Here is a 22,460-nt window from a genome sequence, read left to right on the forward strand (position 1 = left end):
CGCTAAAAATCCGGGGTCTTTCTAAGTCCTTTTCCACCTCCGGGAAGGTCTGGGGTCGCAGTTGCGGGTGGGTGGGCGGCTGGGGGCCTGAAGGGGGAAGGAAGTGGAGGGGTAGGTTAGCTTCTCTTCGAATAGGTTTTAAGGGGGTGTCGTCACCAAATGGCTGAATCTGCCTTAGCGGAGAGCGAGAAAAGAATTCCCTTTTCCAGAGGCGCTTATCTTCGACTTAGTCCATCTCTGAAAGGATCGGAAGTTTGGGGAAGGGGAGGGCGCCCAGCGGGTGATGTTAAGCCCCATTATGGGGTCGGGGGGGAGGGGAATGTTCAGTTCCAATCTGGTTCGAGGAGGTGGGGGAAGGGATGAGGGTTTTGTCCCGTGCGGTTCACTCGGCTGCGTTGCAGGTTGCTCCTCGGGCCCAGAACCCTCTGCCCCCGCTCCGCGTTCCCGTTATGTTTGGGGTTAGTAGAAGAGGGGCTAGAACGCTCATTTGCAGAGGAATTTGTTGACTGTGTAGTCGGAGTTCATTTAACTCATAGCCTGTGAAGGCAGCCAGACGCCTTTGGGCGAGGGGGTGGGGGGCGAGGGGGAGCGGTGAAGCCTGCTTCTCCTTTCTGGGCCCAGAAGCTTTAGCCCTTTTCAAAGTTTCTGCGGTGTCTTTCTCCCCCCCCACTGCCCCCCCCGCCCCCATTTTCCAGATGTAGCCGCCGCATCTGGTTCCGTTTCACCCCACACGGGTACACCGCAGTCACAAGAACATCCCTCTTCCTCCCTCCCCCCTCCCCCAGATTAAAACTGGGATTCTTCAACTTGGCCTTACCACCTCGCTCTTTAAGATTTCTTAAGACTTGGGGATGAGGCGCTGGGATTTGAGGAGAAGAGAAGTTGCCCTGGATGCCAAGTTATTTAGGATCTGATATGGAGGTGGTGCTTCCTGGCTCGTGTGAAAAAGAGGCATCGTAGGAGAGGGGGCCAAGTTTTTCGGGGGTGGCCCGTCTCATCTGCTAGAGGTGGTCAGACCCAGAACTGGCCCCGACGGAAGTTTCTGGAACCAAAGCATTGCATTCTCCTCCCTTCAGTTACAGCTGGAGCAGCGGGAACGTCTGACCCTGTCCGGAGCCCGCCGCCGGGTCTCGGGCCGCCCGGCGGTGGCGTCACGCGTCCCTTTTCCACCCTCCCTGGAGCGAGCCCGGGGCGCAGCGGCCCGGGCGTGGGACGGAGGCCCCGGGCTGTCGCTCCCTGGGTGTTTTTAAGGAGTTCTTTGGACGGCAGCTCCCGGACACTGAAGTGGGGCGTTTTACCAAGTCAGTACCGGCTGCAGGTTTGAAAGGGATTGGACTGTGGAGGGTTTTTCTGGTTCTAACCTCTGAGGCAGGAAAGCACTTTCTGGCTCCAAAGTTGCAGGAGGGTGGGGAGAGTTGTTCTCTCACCCTCTCCTTTCCAGCCTCTTTCAAATTGAAAACACTTCTCTGGTTTCCTCCTTTGGGCAGTAGTTTGGAGGCTGTAATGAAATCGCACTTTCTCTAGACATGGTAATTAAGGTGACTGTTTCCTCTGCAGATGTGCCCTGCCCTTTGCACCTCCGGCCCAGAGCTTTTTTTGGAATACCTTCTAAATTGTAGAACCTTAGCCTTGAGACTGGTGAGCAGAAAGTGGCCATTTTCCCCTGTTGGCCCGGGCTCCTGGTTTCCTCTCTGAGGCTTGTTTAAGAGCTGAGTAGCAGGGCCCCGTGGGACATGCCTCTGTCTGGCTGATTACCCCCAGGCCTGGGTCATAGCCCTTCCTTCGAGTGAGTGACGGAGCGAGAGCCCTTGCAGAGGACCCAGCTACCTTACGGGACTACCTCCCTAATGACTTGTTTACATATTTCCCCCCAGTTGGTTGGGAGAAGCTCCAGGGCTGCTGCAGACCCCCGGAGGAGCGCAGGGTGTCTGGGGACAGGGAGGCTGCTGGAGGCTTGGCTCCAGCTGGGATGGTTGTGTACTGCATCGGTGACGAGCTCCTTGAAACGTCTGTTGCACTTACTCTTAGTCATAGCTGAGTGTCAGCTTTTTAATGAGGGCCATCCGGGTGGAGAGTCACTTGGATAGCGTGCTCTCACTGTCTGCTTTGACCAAGCCCGTAGAAATGTGCATTTTGGAGGCATTTCACAAATGGGATTCGGGCCAGAGTGGGCACCTCTTCCTTTGGCTCCAGAGTAGGCGGTCTTGGGTCCTTCTTTTCCCTGGCTCCTGGCCATGGAGGATGTGAGAAAGTTCCGTTAGGCACCCTTAGAAGAGCAAGTGAAGCAGAAGCACGGGAAGACATTGAGAGGAGCATGGTGGTGGCTATGACCCCACCCTGCCTTGAGGAAGAGGATCAGAGCATCTCCGGGCATCCCTAAGCCTGGCCCAGCTTTGTTCCCGGCGCACTCCGGAGGCTTGGAGAGCTGAGTTGAGCATCCAGTAGGTAGACTCCAGCCATGGAGACCGAGAAAAGTCCATGAGATTTTGCTTGGTTTGCTTTTGGGTGTCGACCTGGAGCGAGACCCCTAAAACAGGAGATTTGCTCCTGTGAGCTTGGGCTTTCAGCAGCCTCTGAATGCTTCCTTGGGCCTCCACTGTTCAATCTGTCTCATCAAAATGGCTGTTAGTTAAGAGCTTCCTAGGAAAGCTTGAGCCTGTTGCTGCTGAAGGAAAAGAAGGTAGGGAGAAGGGGTCCAAACATCTTGCTCTGAAAGGGCCTCACATCACTTAAGAGGAGCTTAATTTCCTCTTGGGAAATACATCTTGCATATTGCATCCCCAGAGCTTTGGGAAAGGTCTGAGTGAACCCGGGACTGGTGGGAGTCCAGATGCAGAACTTCAGAGAAGGTTCTGGGGTTTCCGGAGAGGATTAAAAACCAGACGTGGGCTGGGAGAGTTGCTTTTCTCCCTAAGCTTGCATTTCCCTTAGAAATTCTCTCCTCATCACCATTCCACTTGCAATTAAAAAAGCCATGTTTGGGCTCCGAGTAAATAGCCCTCACCTGGGTGAACACCTCCAAGCATGTGATGGTCCACAAGCCCATCCTGTCTTCGGTAGCAAGGCTGCCTAGATTACCGTGGAGCAGTTAGGGTTTCTCTTATTACTACTTGCTTTTTACATACCTCACTCCCAAGGACATTTGGGCACTCTTTTTGACAGAGACTAAAAACTTTTAAATTAGCGTTTCTCTTGGAGCCGGTACAATTTCTCAAGCTGAGCTGCATGTGTTTTTTCAGATGTTTATTAAGAACTTGTCCTGCCACTCTCACCAATGAGTAGGGATGCTCATTGTTGGTCACTTTTGGGGAAAGCCACCATTTGTTAAGAAGTCTTACTCCTGTCTAAAGGGATTAAAGTTTGGGCGTCACTTCCTCAAGTCTGAGGAATCGAGATGTTTAGAAAATGTCCGGGTTGGTATGCTCTGAGATCGAGTTTGGCTGGCTAACAAGGAGTGCTGGACGATTTCCTCTGGCATTGTCAACCTCTTCTCTGCAAGCGTGGCTCTGTCAGTTTCATTTCCATGGGACTCTCTTTGTTTCATTCATTTAGGCCTCCAGTTCCCAAATGTACCAGCACCTGCCCTGTAGGTGCTAGGTGCTAAGGTCATTGACAAAGGTTAATTGGGTATAGACCCTGCTCTTAAGGAGCTTGAGACCCTATGGTGTTTTCGGAAATTCAGAGGATCCTCCCAAGGCCCAAGAAAGACTTGTAGAAGAGGACGTGGCCTGTTTGAGGTGGGGCTTGGCGAATGAGAGAGCCCGCTGAAGACGGAGGAAGGGCAAAGGAAGAACGCTTGGCAGGGCACGGAGGTTGCCCAGAGCTGTCCTGTCCCCTACAATGTAACACAGGCCACATGGAATCTCAGATTTTTCCAGTAGCCACGCTTTTTGTTTTTTTTGCGGTATGCGGGCCTCTCACTGTTGTGGCCTCTCCCGTTGCGGAGCACAGGCTCCGGACGTGCAGGCTCAGCGGCCGTGGCTCACGGGCTCAGCCGCTCCGCGGCAAGTGGGATCTTCCCGGACTAGGGCACGAACCCGTGTCCCCTGCATCAGCAGGCGGACTCCCAACCACTGCGCCACCAGGGAAGCCCAGTAGCCACGTTTGAAATTAAGAAAAAGGTGAAATTCATTTTCCTTAATTTGTTTGTTTCAGTTTTTATAATGTATTTGCTTTAGCCCAATATATGTGGAATATCATCTTTTGAACATGTAATCAGTTTAAGAAAATCAATGAAAGGCTCCACATTCTTGTATGTATTTTTCATTTCTAGCACATCCTGCCTCGCACCGGCCACATTTCAAGTGCTCTGTAGCCACGAGGGGCCACCTAATGGGACAGCTAGGTCTAGAGTGTGGGGTTTGTAAAGATGGATGGTGAGAAATGCCTTTGTAAAGGCAGGAAGTTCATGTCCTCTGCTTGCCAATTACCAGGGTCTCCTGAGATTGCTATCAAGAGGTGACTCAAAGCACAATGTTTATATATAATTCCTTACCTTTGATTAGGGCTTGAGAGAGGAGAGAGCAGATACTTTCACCCATGCCCCCCATTTGAAGCTCGTAACCTCCTGTGGTGTAGGCAAGGCAACTGTTTTAGCTCCCTCTGATGACAAGTGGGATAAGTGAGATGGCGTGTGTCCCCCAACTCTCCTCGTTCCCCAGTGAGGACCTCTGCACCCAGAGCAGGAGCTGGGCTGCCAGTCCCAGGAGCCGTGACTGATGGGGAGAGGCTGAGGGGCCGGCTGCTGTGCGCCTGCAGGGCTACAGGTCACATCTGTCAGGCAGTGGAGGAAGACTGTCCCTAAGAGACTTAAACAATTCATTAATTAGTAGAACGGGAAGAAGGTGAGGTGAAGGGGGCGGTGGCAGTCCCTAGGGTCCCAGATAGTCTGGGGACTAGTTCGTGTCCCTGTGTTTTCCACAATAGATTGTGAGCCCGCTTACCCCTTCTCATTCCAGGAGTGGGTGCCTGGGGGCTGGGTTTTCTGAACATCCTTTGTTTTACAGATGTGGGACTCAAGGCCCAGGGGGGGAGGAGAGGAAGAGACTTTTGCAGGGAAGCTGCCAGATTATTTTGAAGTGCATTGATCACAGAGCTGAAAGAGGGCAGTCAGCAGGCAGACCACACCTGCGAGGAGGTAGACAGGCTTTTCGGGGACAGAGCGGCTGAGTGGTGGTGGGAGCTGCCTGCACCTTTGCAAACAAGCTTCATCATCTCTAGATGATACCACCCTTTCCTGTTGGATACTAAAAGTTCATTCATGACTCTGGCCATTACTATGGGATTTACTTAGGTCCTTAGTCAGGTGTACCTTTCTCGGTGACTGGCCTGCATCCATTTGCTGTATCTTTGGGATGTAATGAGATGTGGAATGTGGTTTTGGGATGTCCTCTAGCAAGCATCACTTCTATCCCCGGCCAGGAATCATGCCCCATCCTGTGTCCCAGATGGCATATCCATGAGCTGCTTCCAAGGGTCTTTCTCTAGAGCAAAGGAAAGGAGAATCAAAGGCTCTCCCATTGCCAGAGTCACCTCGGATCTGTCCTTATTTACATGGCTTTTGTGTGACACAGGGATGTCCTCTGGAGAAAATGAGCTTGCGTCTGGTAGAGCCAGGTTTGATCACCCCCTTATTGCTTCCTCCCACCCTGGTCTCTGGCATCCGAAAACCCAGGTGATGTAGACCCGGTGCCCTTGCCCATCTCACTGCACATCTTTGGGCAAAGCACTTAACCTCTTTGCGTCTCAGTTTCCCCGTTGCTTAAAGGGCAGTAATAATTCCCACCCCTCCCCTTAAGCTCACAGTGGGGAAGAAATGAAGTTTTATAGTTTAAAGTCTTACCTAGTCCATGCTTGGCACGTAGTGAGTATTCAGTAAATACTTGTTCGATTCTGCCTTGTCTAGTCCCTTTCCTAAATTTAGAAAAATAGAAGTGTTTACTTCTCCTTTGGTTTGAAATCATTAAAAAATTTCAGGAAAGCCTTGGGAGGGAGCTAGCAGCGGCAGTGCATGCGTCTTCCCGCTGGCAGGCGCTTGTGAACGAGGCCAAGAATCTGGGGGGTTTTCTGCCAGCCGCGCCTGACTCACTCACAAGGGGCCCTGTCTGGCTCAGGGGGAGGCCCGGCTGAAGCACCACATTAGGGCATGTTCCGGAGAAGTGGATTCTCTGAATAACTTGGATGGTTCCCTGGAGTATTTAGGGCAAAAGCCACCTGGAAGACAGAGAGGGTCACCCCCTCGTAGCCCAAACGGTGCCCAGAAAGTCTTATCACTTGGTAAATGTTTAGCGGAAAAGACCATTATCCTGAAGACGTTGGAGGGTTGTTTTAAATTTTACCCATTCGGACCTGAGAAGGATAAAGGACCGCAGTCTGTGCCTTTCACCGGGGCTGGCACGAGCCATCTTTGAGTCAGGCCTTGCAAGAACCCTTATTCTTCAGCACGACCTTTCCCCACTTCTGGATCCATTTCTGTTGGACATCTGCCGTCACCTCTCAGCCTCGGGGAGAACTGGATCCAGCTCATGGCTCCCTACTCTGAGGCCCTTTTTATGTAGCTGGTGAGAGTTGTGTTCTCTCTGTGAGGGAAGCTGGTAGAACCAGAGGTCCCTGTGATGCATCCAGTTTTAGAGACGAAAAGAAAGAACCTTGGAGATGGTGTATTTCAGCTTCCTCACCACGTAGGTGCAGAGAGGGTCAGCATCTCACCTGGCTCCCATTTCCCAGTTCTGGGCTTCTTCCATAATTCCTCATCTCTCTTTATCCCTCACCGAAGGGTTGGTGTGCCCTAGAGGGAGTGAAGTCTTAAACTGGGAGAGGTCACATCTGCACACCCAGGTCACCTATGGGAGACGTTCCTGAGGCCGTTCGCTTTCCCGGCACGAATGATCTTGGGGCTCATGCCTCAGGGAACTTTCTGATGATTTTCCCAACATGGGAAACAGTCCACACTCAATAAATAGTTGTAGGACTGAATTGAACCACTCCTTGGTCTAATTAAGACGCATAACCTTGAATTCACCATTGGGACAGGACCACAGTTCCTTTCTTGTGTCTGAAGGAGTAAGTTATTGCTTCAGGCACCCTTGTGGGCAGGGTGGCCATGTAACATGCCTTCCCTCTTTTTCTCCTTGCCCCTCGTCCCCCGTGCAGACCCTCCTAACTTTCGGGGTTTTTTTCTCTCCCCAGAGTCAGCTTGCACAGGAGGATAAAGCCCACGGCAGAGTCTCCATGGAGGTGTGGAGCCTTGTCACCAACCTCTAACTGCAGAACTGGGATGTGGAGCTGGAAGTGTCTCCTGTTCTGGGCTGTGCTGGTCACAGCCGCGCTCTGCACTGCCAGGCCAGCGCCAACCTTGCCGGAACAAGGTAAGGCGCGGGCTGAGGGGCAGCCTGGGCTCCCGGCCCTCAGCAACAAGGTGGGCTGGGACAGACGTGATGTGGTCAACTGCGAAGGCTCCATCCCAGGTGGAGCAGAGGGCTCCTGGACTGTAGGAGAGGCTCCCAAGGTACCTGGGCTGGTGGGGGCCTGGCTGCAGACACAGCCAGCTTCATCAGAGGTTGGGTCGTGAAGGCTGGTGACATCCATCTGCCAGAGGTGACGTGCTCAGGGGGGAGGTTTATGCTTTTCTCCTTCTGAAAAAGGAACTTCTTATTGGGACCCAAGAGCTAGCTCCCTAACCTAGATGAGGTATATAAAATGGGGTTGGGCGGTGCAGTGGGTGCGAGTGACCTGTGAATTTGGGTTTAGAACTTGGATCGGGGTCCAGGGGATGTGCAGGGTTGTGGGAGCTTCATAAAGACCTCCGGCTTCTGGAAAATTGTTCCAAAGACATATCTTCTATGAGGGTCGGCCATCATGGCCACGTGCCTGCCATTTTGTCTTTCTTGACCATCTCTCACAGGCCCTGTTTGGAGGCCTGGTAAGAGGTTTGCTTTGGATATACTGCTGGAGGGATTTCAAAGAGATTGAGAACCAGGGAGCATTATGGGGCGTAGGCGCTGGTAGACACCTGTAGTTTATTGGGAATTCGGAGGGATTATTAGTAACGGAAAAGACTTGCACCCACTGCTGATGGGATTTTTCCGGACTTGTGAAAATACTTCATGGAAATTACAGGTACAGCACACCTGGCAGCTTTCGAAGGTCTCTGAGAACTAATATTTGGGCATTTCTGCTGCCAAAGGGTAGTGTGGCTTGTGACCCAGTGGCTGATGACAGAAGTAGAGGAGGTTGGCAGGTGGTGGGTAAAGGGCTCAGGTGTGCACACAACATGGTGGCTGCGTTTAAAGGGCCACCAGTCTCGCTGCCAGGACCTGTGTGAGTGACGAATGAGGAGTGAGGATATTTGCCCTCTTGTAGGGTGATGGAGAAGGAGGGGGGACGGGTGGGGGGGGGCTTTCTAGAAGATACACTGGCTGGGGCAGGCAGATTCGTGTTGTATTCAGTGACAGAATTGAAGGCAAGGCCTTACCTGGAACACGCTGGAGACCCCGAGTGGGAGGGACCATCTCTGCCCACAGGGAATTCACCATCGGGTAGAGGATGACAAGCACAGAGGCAGCTAAACTCAAGGTGGACCGTGTTTAAACCACGCAGTGGAGTTATAACACAATGCAGTGGGAATGCTGGGGGAGAGGGACAGCCACTGTCATTGAGATGGTCCAGAGAGCTGGGCATGGGGCCTGGGAGGGAGATGAAGGGTGTTCCAGGTGGAGCAGCATGAGTGAGGGTGCTGGGGCAGGACGTATAAGGTGTACAGAGAACAACTTACCTGGTGTGTAGGTAGTCGGGGGACGGAATGCCTGGACAAATTGGACTGAGTTAGCATATGGAAAGCCGTAATGCCCTGCTGAGGAAACTGTACCTAAATGGGTAGATACTGGGAGTCTTGAAAAGTTTCGAGCAGGAAAGTGACACAATCCAGCTTTCAGATTTTCAGGCAGCTGAGTTTGGATGGATGGGAGGAAGAAGTCAGGCGGACCTAGGTTTAAATTGTGCTCCGCAGGGCTTCCCTGGTGGCGCAGGTGTTAAGAATCCGCCTGCCAATGCAGGGGACACGGGTTCGAGCCCTGGTCTGGGAAGATCCCACATGCCGTGGAGCAACTAAGCCCGTGTGCCACAACTACTGAGCCTGTGCTCTAGAGCCCGTGCACCACAGCTACTGAGCTTGTGCTCCAGAGCCCGTGAGCCACAACTACTGAGCCCCCATGCCACACCTACTGAAGCCCGCGCACCTAGAGCCTGTGCTCCGAAACACGAGAAGCCACCGCAATGAGAAGCCCACGCACTGCAACGAAGAGTAGCCCCCGCTCACTGCAACTAGAGAAAGCCCGCGCGCAGCAGTGAAGACCCAATGCAGCCGTAAATGAATGAATGAATGAAAGAATGAATGAATTAATTAAATTTATTTTTTAAAAATTCTAAAAAAAACAGTCGTGCTCCACCACTTAATATCTGCATTACTTGGTTTGACCAATTACTCAAACACAGGAAGTCTTAGTTTGCTTATCTTTAAAATGGAGCAGTAATACAGGATTAAGTGAGATAACCCAGGTAAAGCACTGACAGGCAAAGCGTTAGGAGTTATTACTGCTGCTACCACTGTTGCCAGAAAGACGAGTTGCTTAAACGGTTGTTCTGAATGTCTAGCTAGAGAAAGGCAGTGAACTAGAGTGGAGGATTGTAAAGGAAGGAAAAATAACAGAGACACTATAGAAATAGAATCTACAGGTTTAAGATTTCCCTGGTGGCGCAGTGGTTAAGAATCCGCCTGCCAATGCAGGGGACACGGGTTCGAGCCCTGGTGGAGAGCAGCTAAGCCCGTGCGCCAACTAAGCAACTGAAGCAACTAAGCCCGTGTGCCACAACTACTGAGCCCACACACCACAACTACTGAGCCTGCACCCTAGAGCCCAAGAGCCACAGCTACTGAGCCCGTGTGCCGTGACTACTGAAGCCCGTGTGCCTAGAGCCCACGCACCACAACGAAGAAGAGTAGTCCCTGCTCACCACAACTAGAGAAAACCCATGTGCAGCAACGAAGACCCACTGCAGCCAAAAAAATAAATTTAATTAAAAAAAAAAAAATCTACGGGTTTAAGTAGGTTGGATGTCAACTCAGGGTGACTAAAGACACAGACAAGATGCGAGTAAAGGGAGTGAGTCAGAGTGGGAGGTTTCTGAGGAGTAGATAGAGATTTGGGTCAGCCACAGCATAGGTGGCAATGAGGAGGGGTGGATAAGGTTTGGGAATATGAATTTATGGTGGACCCTAAAGTATTTTTTTTAACCTTCTCTAACAAACCGTTTTGCAGCCCAGGGATGGAGGGTGGAGAAAGTGAATAGTACGCATCTCGGAGCTGGGTACTTGTAAGCAGGAAGGGAGTATCGTATCCAAGGGTCGAAACATAAGGAATAGGGGTTGAGGGGGTGATGGTGGTCCTGAAGCTTCTGGTTGTGCATCCAGACTGGGAAAGGAAGCCGGGGCAGTGATGGAGGGTGGAGTCAAGGGGCTGAAAGTCTTGAAAATGACAAAGTCCCGCTCTGCAAACAGGAGGGAGGGGGTAGGAGAGGTGAGGAGGGCTATGAGGAGGCGATGTGGCAGTGAAGAGTGAAGTTACGCTGCCATTTTAAAAAAAATCAACTTAATTGAGGTATCATTTGCATTCTATAAAATGCACCAATTTTAAGCGTTCAGTTTGAAGTGTTTTGATAAATGTAGCATTGTCCCACGTAACTGTCAATCAAGATATGAAACATTTTCATCACCCCCCAAACTTGCCTCCTGCCCCTCTGCAGTCAGCCCCCTTTGCAGCGCCGGACCCAGGCAACCACGGATCTACTTTCTGTCACTGTAGGTTAGGTTTGCCTGTTCTAGAATTTCACATAATGGAATTATATGGGGAATGTGTATCCATTCACTTGATGGTGGCCATTTGGGTTGCTAACACTTTGGGCTATTATTACTAAAACTCTTGTGAGCATTCGTTTACAAGTCTGTGGGCATACGTTTTCCCTGGACTGCCTTGGTTTTGATTTGGGCTCCATTGCTTACCGACTGTTGGCTGTTGGGAAAGCTCCTCTCTGACACTCTATAATCTATATTGGTAATGAACATCTGCTTCTAAGGTCGTTGTGAATAACATGCAAATGCCTGCAAAGCTCTAAGAACCATGCCTGGACATAGTCAATGAGCCATAAATAGTAGATGTGGGTACCTTTTCCTGGGACCCCACAGGAGACACCGCGTGGTAAAGGGCTTGTTTCATGGATGGACTTGGAGTGCCTTAGGACGCAGAAGCGGAAACCCACGAGACTTGGATGGACATCAGGTCCCAGGTCCCCATTGGGTTGAGTGAGTCCCTCTCGTGGTTCAGCCCCTTCTCCTAGATCATCCCTTCTGAGCTTTGTGATAGCGGAACATGGGCCCCACCGTCTTCAGAGACCTGAAGTCCTAAGGGAAGAATCTATCTCCACGCTTTGTAAACTATAAGGTATCTCACAAATGTAAAGTATTGCCGTAGTCTCGGCCCTGCTGATTATTCAATAACAATGCTGCTGTTGTCCTCAGAAAAGACTGGACTCTGAATGTAAAAGGTTTGCCCAAAAGTTTAAAGCAAATTACCCCAAACCCTGCTCCCACTGACTGAGAGCTTTTGCCCTTTAGAAAGCCTTTGCTGTGTGTGTGTGTGTGTGTGTGTGTGTGTGTGTGTCGGGAGCCCCTCCCCCAGTCTGCAAATGCTCCTCAGGGAGTGGGGAGGGCCTGAAGTTTCTGGCTGTCCTTGGAAAGTTGATTTAATAAGGGTTCCAGGAAAACCAGCCTCCCTCCTTCCTCCCTCTCCTTTCCCTTCTCTAGTTTGGGATCTTAAAGAGGCTGAGCTTGTTTCAGACCAGGCTTTGCGGGGAGGGGGGCGGGGGAGACTGAAGCGGGGTCGTGGGCCGGGGAGTAGAATGCCCCTTTAAAAAGATAAGCACTAGCTTGAAAGACACTTTGAGCTCGAAGAGGCTTGTTTTTGTGTATTTTTCTCTCGTTTAGAATAAGACTTGCAGAAAAGCAAGTGGGTGAATCCAAAACTGTTTACAAGGCCGCTTCTCGTAATTGGGAATGGGGATCCTAACCCCCTTTTCAGCAGTAACCTGGGCTAAAGCCCCCAGACCCCACATGGTGGAGGGCACGGTATGAGCCTTGCCGTCTTAAAATACTTGCCTACATGCTCAGAAACCTGCAACTAATAAACGATTTAATGGCCGGGGTTTTACAGCTCCTCCCACCTACCCAGATTTGAAGGAGTCTGGTGGCCGCTTGAAGAGGGAGAGGTTACACTTAATGGAAAAGCCGCACGATTCCATTTCTGGCTGCAAGCCCCCTGGATGCCAGGCACCACAAAGCAAGGCTTTGTCTTTGTGTTCTGCAGAAACCTGGGCCCGTGGCGGGGAGCTGCAAATGGTGCCAGAGACATCACCCCAGCTTGAAGTCCGGCCCTGGGCCCTGGCCGCCACTGGCAACCCCCCAGGGGCTCCCGCAGCTGTCTTTGGCCCGAAGGGGTATGCATTTCAGCCTGGCTGCAGGGGGAGCCCCGAACAAGTACGGAGGGTATCCCACTACCAGCCTCGCACAGGCCGAGGTCCTACTGGCTGCGGCCAGTGGGCGTGGCCGGAGGACCTGCGGCCTGGGGGCCAGTGTCCTGTGGACCAGTATTGGGTGGCTGCCGGGGGTGGGAGGGGAACATTCAGGAGCACTGCTGTACCCCACCCCGTCCGCAACATAATTTTTTCTTGTGAAAAGAACCTGTTTACTTCTAATTCACACTGGACATTGAAGAGGAGTTTCTCCCCCTTGGGCCGGAAGGCGGGTGGAATTCCACAGGGCAGAGAGCGATGTGGGGAGACCCACTGGAGTGCAAGGCCGGAGGGTTTCGGGCTGTGGGAATCTGCGCGGCACGGAGCCACCAGGTTTCCCCGGGGCACTCCACTCAGTCCCTCACCCCCTCTCCAGAGAGAGGTAGCTCGGTGCCTTCGGAAGGGTGTGTTTGCAAGCGTTCCTGGAGCTGAGCTTTGCAGAGGGTGGGTGCAGGGAGAGAATGTGAGGCAGGAGCCGGAGGGCTCACGTGTCCACTTGACCACGCCGGGCAGAGCCACCCCAGGGCCGTGTTCTTGGCCCTGCCTGCTGCATTGCTGCACCATTAGCTTCACTGATTTTCCACTCCGGCTTTGCCGGCCAGCTCCCCGAAGTCAGGGAGGAGGAATTTCTCAGGGAAGAACAAATGTCTGTCCAGAGCCCTGGCCAGGGAGGGGGAAGGGAGGCAGCCCAAACAGAGAAGAGGCCGCGCTGCTGCCCCCGGGTTTCTGTGACGACCTGGGTGGGCAGGAACTGAAGAGAGAGGGTCAGGGATGCCTCTGGGGCCTGTGGCCCCTGCCCGGAGGTGGGTCAGCAGGGCCCGGCCAGGATGCTTGCTCCCGGTCAGGCCGAAATAGTGAGTGATGGCTCGTGTCTGGGGCCGTGAGGGATGGCCTTGGGAGAAGTGAGTTCTGGGGAGTCATTATCCGGGAGGGAGCGGTCCGGGGTCAGAGATCCTGACCGGCAGCTGTGCCCTGTTTTTACAGGGCCTCGATCCTCAGGGGCCATTGGGGGCTCCAGCTCCCCCTGTAGACGCCACCTTTGCCTCTTCCCTCCCCAAAGCCTGGCAACGAGACAACTGTTTCCCTGCTGACCGGGAAAGTCCAGCTGCTCTGGCACTGCTGGTCTCCCAAATTCAGCTGCCCAGGCCGCCCTGTTCATTCTGGAGAGGAGGCTCATCCACAGACTTACGCCCAGCATTCCCTTCTCTCGGCCCACCCTGTCCCCGACCTCCGCCCCCCAAGTGATTCAGCAGCAAGTGAACTGCTCTACCTAGGCTCTTGAGGCCTGGCATAAATCCCAAACTGCTTCCTCTTAGGAGAAGCCTTCTAGGCCAGGGGGTCCCCAACCCCCGGGCCACGGACTGGTACCGGTCTGTGGCCTGTTAGGAACGGGGCCGCACAGCAGGAGGTGAGGGGGGGGTGAGTGAGCAAAGCTGCATCTGTATTTACAGCTGCTCCCCATCGCTTCCCTTACTGCCTGAGCCCCGCCTCCTGTCAGCATTATGGTGAGCTGTATAATTACTTCATTATATATTACAATGTAATGATAATAGAAATCAAGTGCACGATGAATGTAATGCGCCTGAATCATCCCGAAACCCTGCCCTCCCCCACCCCGGTCCGTGGAAGAAGTGCCTTCCACGAAGCCAGTCCCTGGTGCCGAAAAGGTCGGGGACCGCTGTTCTAGACTGTGGGCTGCTTCTGAACTTGGGGGGCTTGCTCTGACTTACAGCCGCTGACGGCCAAGTCGGGGGGACATTTGCCTGATGGGCTGCTTGTGGCTTGTACCCTGAGTCCCCCCTCTCCTGTTCTTGGTTCGCACCGACCCTCCCCTGCCCCCTTGCCAAACGAGGTGCCCACTGCCTTCATTTAAAGGCTGTCTCCTTGCAAACCGGAAACCTCGGGAGAGGCGTTTGTCCAGTCAGTTCCAAGCACGAGAACCGTTGGCTTGGATGGAGCTCGAAACTCGGTGCTCCTTCCTGAGCCCACGTGTTGTATCGTGGCCAAGGCTCCTGGGATGGGTGGTGTAAAAGAAGGTGAATGTTGGTGTGAATGTGGCTGTGTTTCCCAGGCCCTGGATGTGTAGGTGCGTCAAGCCTCAAGTGGGTGAGAGGGTCAAGGAGTTCGGGGAAGAGTGAACATTAGTGGTCATGAGCTTGGGCAGGGAAAGAGGTTAAAAACCATGAATGCTGGAGAGTCATATATTTGATCAACAAAGAAAGTCGAACTTAGAGCTTAGCCCCTCCTCTGTTTTCTCTACAGACGAAAACTAGCCCCTGGCTAATGGTCCCTTCACCATTTGTTTACTGATTGAGTTTTCCTCCTTCCTTCCTTCCTTCCTCTCGCCCTCCCTCCCTCCCTTCCTTCCTTTCCTCCCTGTCTCCCATTCATCCATCCATCCATCTGGCCAAATAAGACTTCCTTTTCCCTTGTTTAATACAATATACACATTCATACATAACAACTGTTTATCCTGGTCCCTTAGCTGGAAATGTCCATCCCTATCCTTTCCTGCTTTCACTGTTTGTAATTTCTACTCTTAGCTTAAGGAGTAGCTTAAGGGCCACCTCCCTCCTGAAGCCCTCCTCTGTCTCCAAATTAATCACTCCTTTCCCCCCCCCACCCCCTTTCTGTGTAACTTTCAATCTGGCACTTACTTTCCTCTGCCTTACATTATGGAGTTTTTTGTTTGTTTGTTTGTTTTGCGGTACGCGGGCCTCTCACTGTTGTGGCCTCTGCCGTTGCGGAGCACGGGCTCCGGACGCGCAGGCTCAGCGGCCATGGCTCACGGGCCCAGCTGCTCCACGGGATGTGGGATCTTCCCGGACCAGGTCATGAACCTGTGTCCCCTGCATCGCCAGGCGGACTCTCAACCACTGCGCCACCAGGGAAGCCCACATTATGGAGTTTTTAACATATGGCTGTTTCCTCCACTAGAGCAAAGTTGTATGCAGTCAGAAAGAATGTTTTTATTGCTCTTTTAAAACATGGATATTTTGATATGTAATCTGGGTTCATTGTGGAAAATTTAGAAATTATAGACTTGTAAAGAGAAAAAGAAAGTCTCTGATATGCCCATCATCCAAAAATAATCACTGTTATTGGTGAATCTATTTATATAGATCTTTTTCCCTGCATTTATACAAGCATAACTTTTCAAAAATGGAATTTATATGTTATATACTGGTTTGTAACGTAAGCAGGTACTTCCTGCCATGCAGAGATGTTTCCATCATGCTTAAGTAACTATGTAGTAGTATGGGTGTGCAAAATTTATTTACCCAGTCCTTTACTGTTGGGCACTTAAGTTATTTTCAATAGTTTGCATTTAAGTGAACATACTTTTACAAATAAAATTTGCCCATGTATCCAGGGATACTTATATTCTAAAAGTTGTGATTACCTAGTACCAAATAGCCCCAGGAAGGTAATACCAGTAAAGGTCTTTAAAAATAATAATTAATAAACACTATTTATTACATTTTCACATTCCACATCCTTTACATATTTTTACCTCTACATTGATCCCATGGCCGTAGGTTTTAATTTCAAAATCAGATGAGGAAACTGAGGTTCAGGGAGTTAAGTAATTTGTCTAAGGTAGTCTAGTTGGTAGGCAGTGAAAGTGGGATTCAGGTTCAGGTAGGTCTGACTCCCATTTTTTTTTTTCCAGTGTATTATACTATGTCCCTCTATCAAACTGGGTTTCTTCCCAAAATACAGGCAAACCAACATGTGAATTTAAACATTGCTGGGTCAGTCCCTTTTATCTAACAGGAATTAGGCTTCACCTCCCTTTCGGGGGTGGTATGTACATGTGTGTGATTGGGGTAAGGGCAGCTGGAGACGCTTGTGCATTTCTTGTGTGACATTCTTCTGCTCTTGGCTGCGAGGTTATGCATCGGTCATAGGTCTGTGAGCTGCCCTAATGAAAGTGATTCCCTAGCTTAGAATAATCAATGGAACGAAAACCCCATTGAGGCTGCCTTTTGCACGGTAGCTGAGACCTCCTACTTGGAGAAGGTCTGGGATCAGAGGTCTCTAAAGCATCAGAGGCCACACCTGAGTTTTCCTTGTAGGTCACACTTATTCTAGAATACAGTGGTATTGCCTGGACACAATAAACCACCTGGAATGTTTCTAAAGTAGTCCAACAATGTCTCATGGATGGAAATAAACATGCTAGAAGGTTCAGCAAGCCTGAAGCATTAGCATTGTTTTGAGGCTACCAGTAAATATTTATTTAAAGCGTGAAGAGAAGCAAAAAAAAACCCCACAAGCGTCCTGAAATTTTGTTTTTCTTAGTGTTTACATCTAACAAATTAATGTTTTAGACAAAAATATATATAATACCATGTGGTTGGGCTAGTCGCAAAATAATTACAGGATTTTCAAAATTAATTAATTTGTGGTGTACTGTCTGAGGTGTGCCCCAGGAATAGAACACAGATTTATTGCAAGTTTTTTGGTAAATATTTTCTTCCAGTTCTGTCAGTAACTATCCGTGTGCCCTTTTGGGGAAAGCACAAAAATTCTTGGAGGCCCCTCTTGACTGGGAGGCCCAGGACAAATGGCAACCCTACCCCAGCCTCACCATGGGTCAGACCCAGCCCTGGCCAGTGTCGCTCTTACTACGCATAGGCAAATACAATAAGTGACTCATTGAAAAAACGTCATCCGGGGCTTTCCTGGTGGCGCAGTGGTTGAGAGTCCGCCTGCCGATGCAGGGGACGCGGGTTCGTGCCCCGGTCCGGGAAGATCCCACATGCCGCAGAGTGGCTAGGCCCGTGAGCCATGGCAGCTGAACCTGCGCGTCCGGAGCCTGTGCTCCGTAACGGGAGAGGCCACAACAGTGAGAGGCCTGCGTACCGCAAAAAATAAAAAATAAAATAAAAAACATCATCCAGTGACAACCTCAAATAAGGACACAGAACTCAGGTCATGAGGACATCTGAAACCACAGGTTAGGGCCTCTTCCCTAAAGTGAAGGGGCAGATGGACTGTCTTTTGTGGGCTGTGATGTGTTTGCACACATATATCATGAAGGCAGAGGTGTCGTTCGTTCCTTTGTTTACCCCAGCACCTTAGAATAGTGTCTGATACCTGTGAGGCACTCCATGAATACTTTTTGAAGAAATGAATGCACACATGAACGCACAGCGAGGTAACCATCCATTTTCTTTTTTGAAAAAGATACCTACACCTAGTAAGGACCTACTGTATAGCACAGGGAACTCTACTCAGTACTCTGTAATGGCCTATCTGGGAAAAGAATCTTAAAAAGAGTGGCTGTATGTATATGTTTAACAGATTCACATTGCTGTACAGCAGAAACTAACACAGCATTGTCAAGCAACTATACTACCCCCCAAAATTTTGTAAATAATAAAGGAACTAGGGGAAAAAAGATACCTACAATTTCTAGCTTTAAAAAAGGGGAAGATAGGAATGAAATCCTTTTCAATAGGAAGGTAAGGGAAGTAGGTGAGAAATAATTATTGCTACCCCACAGTGCGTCCTTTATATCACTTAATGCGGTGGTTCTCAGGTTTTCCCGGCAGGCACATCGCCCAGTGGGCTTGTTAAAACCCCTTGCCGGAACTTCCCTGGTGGCGCAGTGGTTAAGAATCCGCCTGCCAGTGCAGGGGACACAGGTTCAAGCCCCGGTCTGGGAAGATCCCACATGCCACAGAGCAGCTAAGCCTGTGCACTACATAGAGCCCGCGAGCCACAACTACTGAGCCCACACACCACAACTGTTGAGCCTGCATGCCTAGAGCAAGTGCCCAGCAACAAGAAAAGCCACAGCAGTGAGAAGTCCGCACACCCCAATGAAGAATAGGCCCTGCTCGCTGCAACTAAAGAAATCCCACACGCAGCAAGACCCAACGCAGCCAAAAATAAATAAATTAATTAATTTTTTTAAAAACACAAAAAACCTTTGCCACAGTCCACCCCCAGGGCTCTGGATTCTGCAGCGGGGCCCGAGCTGGGTGGTTCTAACAAGTTCCCAGAGGATGCTGATACTGCCATCCAGGGACCACACTTTGAGAATCTGATATCAATTAATTGTCTATAAGGTAGGTGCTGTGTGTCCATTTCACGGTTTAGGAAACTGACACAGAGAGGTCAAAATGAACACTTGCCAGGTTAAACAGCTAAAATAAATGGTGTAGCTAGAGTTCGATTCAGGTCTATTTAATATCAGTGCCTACGGCTCTAACCCCTGTACTGGGAGGTGGGGGAAACGAGGAAGTAGAAGAGGGCTGAGTCCGATTGCCGGGGTTTATTGGAGGAAGGAAGGACCAGGAGTAGAAAGTTGTCTAAAAGCTTGTCTGGAAGGAAGGAGACCCTTTTCCTGGAACGCCCTTCTTCTGTGTTGTTCGGGGCTTTAAGTCAGTTATCACCACCTTTGGAATGTGGATCAGCTCTCCCATCGTTGGAAGGGTCCTTTTGCATTCGGAAATCTCTGCCCCTTTATTATCCAACTTCAGGGTTGACTTTGGGAATTAAGGTTTATTTTCCTTCGGTTTTAGGAATTAGTTTTTAAATCTTAGAAGAGTCAGGTTCTTTGACTGACGTACTGAATGAAGGTCTCGCTTCGGCATCTAAAGCTTTCGTCCATGTTATTTGCACTCTCAAGGCTGTATTAATGCCTGAAGGGTATGCTTGGAAGATGCATTTATTTCAGAACATGTGTCCTTTCCCCACCACCCTCAGACTCCCAGTCCATTTTTTAAATTTATTTGCCTAATGAGTTCTCATGGAGTCTCTCATGAGCATCAAAAAAGGACAGTGAAATAAATCCTTCTAGAATACCTGGGCTCCCAGCTTTCTGCCAGTCACAGCCTCTGAGCTACTCCATACCCTCGGCCCTGAGGCTTCTTCTGGAACATCTCGGGCCAGAGGGAAAAGATGAAGGGAGACATGTGTTGAAGGTGCTGGTGGCCGCAGCTCTGTGGCCAAATCAGAATCCCCTCTTCTTTTTTTTTTTTAAATATTGACTGTATTCTCCGTGCTGTGCATTACATCCTTGTGTCTTATTTATTTGTTTGTTTATTTATTTATATATATATATATTTAATTTATTTATTTTTGGCTGTGTTGGGTCTTCGTTGCTGCACGTGGGCTTTTCTCCAGTTGCAGCGAGCGGGGCCCACTCTTCGTTGCGGTGTACGGGCCTCTCATTGTGGTGGCCTCTCTCTGTTGGGGAGCACGGGCTGTAGGCGCGAGGGCTTCCGTAGTTGTGGCACACGGGCCCAGCAGCTGTGGCTCACGGGCTCTAGAGCGCAGGCTCAGTAGTTGTGGTGCACGGGCTTAGTTGCTCCGCGGCATGTGGCATCCTCCTGGACCAGGGCCCGAACCTGTGTCCCCTGCACTGGCCGGCAGACTCCCAACCACTGCGCCACCAGGGAAGTCCCATGTGTCTTCTTTTTTTTTTTTTCGGCCTTACCACACGGCATGGGGGATCTTAGTTCCCTGACCAGGGATCGATCCCACACCCCCTGCAGTGGACCGCCAGGGGAGTCCCCTCCCCTCTTCTTAAGGAAAATTAACTTGCAGTCTCCTGCCCTCCCTCATGGCGGAGGGCCACCTGTGCTGGTGGAGGCTGGAGGGGATGTAGTGAATGGTACTCAACTCCCAAGGCCCAGCTGAAACTTGGAATGTTGGTTAGAGCTGTTGGAGTTGCCCAGAGCTTGTCCAGTCAGCCTTCCCATCTCACAGTTGAGCACACGGAGGCCGAGAGGGGAGATGATGTGGCCCGGGTCACACAGGAGCGGCAGGGCCAGTCATCCCAGTGACTTCCAGTCAGATACTCCTTCTGCTGCTCCCAGCCAGTTACAACCACCTGGGGCTCAAGCAGAGTTTGGTATTGTGTGGTTTTCACAAGGATTTCAAATGAGGCTCTCATCCCTTAGGACACCCGGAATGTGGACATTGCCCAGAGTAGGGAATCTCCCACAGGAGGCTCATTGTTTAAGATCAACCAATTGTCCGATCACAGGACTCCCCAGTGTAGACATTGGCCTTCCAAGCAGCCTTTGGTCCTGGTTCTCCTACCTGCTCTCTGTCTGAGTGCCATTCCATCTCAGGGAGAAATATCCCCAAACCACGCTCTTTTAGTTTCTGAAAACAGTACTAAATGCTCTACTTTCACAGTGTGTGTGAAGGAGGAGAAAGAGAAGAATGAATACGTGGTATGTCAGTGGGTCCTCTGGGCCATCACTTTCCTGCCAGTCTGTGGAACAGACCATTGGCCCCAGATTTTTAGGTTCCATGGGCCAGTCAAATTTCCCCCCCCCCACCGCCCCGATATTTTGGGTTGACAATTTATTTTGCCACGTAAGAACATCTTTAAAAAACCAACACTGTCCACTACCGGTACTTCTTTTAATTGTGGTAAAATATACGTACTATACAACTCAACCATTTTTAAGTTTACAGGTCCTTGGCATTAAGTACATTGGTGTTGTGTAACCATCACCACTGTCCATCTCCAGAACTTGTCACCTTCCTGACTGAAACTCTACCTGTTAAACATGTAACTCCCCAGTCTTCTCTCCTCCAGCCCCTGGCAACCACCTTTTACACCATTTCCTTTTAAAAGGATGTCTATTGGGACTTCCCTGGCGGTCCAGTGGTTAGGACTCTGCACTTTCACTGCCGAGAGCCCGGGTTCGATCCCTGGTCGGGGAACTGAGATCCCACCAGCTGCATGGCGTGGCCAAAAAAATAAAAGGGTGTCTATCACCTTTATTCTCGTAATGTAAAAATAAGGGATGTTTCTTTAACATTGAAAAAAATAGGTCACTTTATGAAGAGTCCCTTCCTTTCTCCACTGCAGTGGGTGGTGAGCGTCCTTGCACTGGGCATGGTGACCCAGACCCACCACTGCAGCCACGGGACCAGCCAGGGAGGGAAGGTGGCACAGAGCCGGAGGGGAGCTGATAGCCCTGGTGCGTGTGCTCTCAAGCATCCACTGAGGTTTGGGGAGGGGGCAAAAGGCAAATTCTGAAACAGCTGTGGCCTCGACTAATTCATCAGCAAGTTTAGGGAGCGGCAGCGTTTTCCTACGCAGCTACTGGTGCTTCCTTCCCCAAACCAGCTCCGAGGAGCTTGGGGGAGGGGAGGCCATCCCGAGGCCCTGGGAGGGGGCGTGGTGGGGGGAGAGCCATACATTCTTTTCTTCAAGGAACCTGACCGGACTCTAAGGTCAGCGCCCGGCGGATTGGGAGCTGCAGGGCTACCTCTTGGCTGTCCTCCTTCCCCCACTCTTAATGATCTTTCCATTACAGAACCCAGACCAGGAAGTGCCTGACAGGTCACAGCTGCAGACACATGGCTGGGAGGCCTGGGCTCTGGGCCAGTGGTGGGAGGGTCTGAGTTCCCCTTCGAGCAGCAGGACCCCTACACACACACACACACACACGCACACGCACACGCACGCACACCCCACTTCAGCTAGTTGTCCAGCTTTTCCCTGACAGCTCAGGGGAAGGTGTTCTTACTTCTGTGTTGTCACAGTTGGTGGCTGGTGGTACTTTTGCTTTGAGCTTAGGATGTGATTGTAATAAAGGCAGGAGAAGTCCCCCAGCTGAGGGTCCAGATCCCCTGTGCTTACATCCCACACAAGTGTCCTTACTGGGCTTGCGGTTCTTTGGGGGAAGTTTTCCATCAATGAACAAGGCTCTCCAGCTTCTTTTCCCAAAATAGGAACCCCCCCGAACATGGCTCTAGAAGCTTCCTGGGCGCCCAGGGCAGTTGTAAGGCACAGCCTTAATGCTGCCCAAACAACCACTGTGATTCTATCAAGATACCCAGTTCAAAACATTTTGCGG

The 22,460-nt window shown here is 50.9% G+C and overlaps 1 protein-coding gene across 1 annotated transcript in view; it reads left to right on the forward strand.

The window, feature by feature from the left end:
• Nucleotides 1-7,192: 7,192 nt before the first annotated feature.
• The window catches only part of FGFR1 (fibroblast growth factor receptor 1), a 37,643-nt gene continuing 22,375 nt past the window's right edge, over nucleotides 7,193-22,460 (forward strand). Inside the window, exon 1 of the mRNA XM_024764985.1 lies at nucleotides 7,193-7,367. Within this exon, the coding sequence (XP_024620753.1) occupies nucleotides 7,277-7,367 (91 nt within the window). The 5' untranslated portion in view covers nucleotides 7,193-7,276. The remainder of the gene's footprint in view (nucleotides 7,368-22,460) is intronic.

The sequence above is a fragment of the Neophocaena asiaeorientalis genome, unplaced genomic scaffold (genome assembly GCF_003031525.2).
Source record: "Neophocaena asiaeorientalis asiaeorientalis breed wild unplaced genomic scaffold, Neophocaena_asiaeorientalis_V1.1 scaffold14, whole genome shotgun sequence".
In the NCBI taxonomy this organism is placed as follows: domain Eukaryota; kingdom Metazoa; phylum Chordata; class Mammalia; order Artiodactyla; family Phocoenidae; genus Neophocaena; species Neophocaena asiaeorientalis.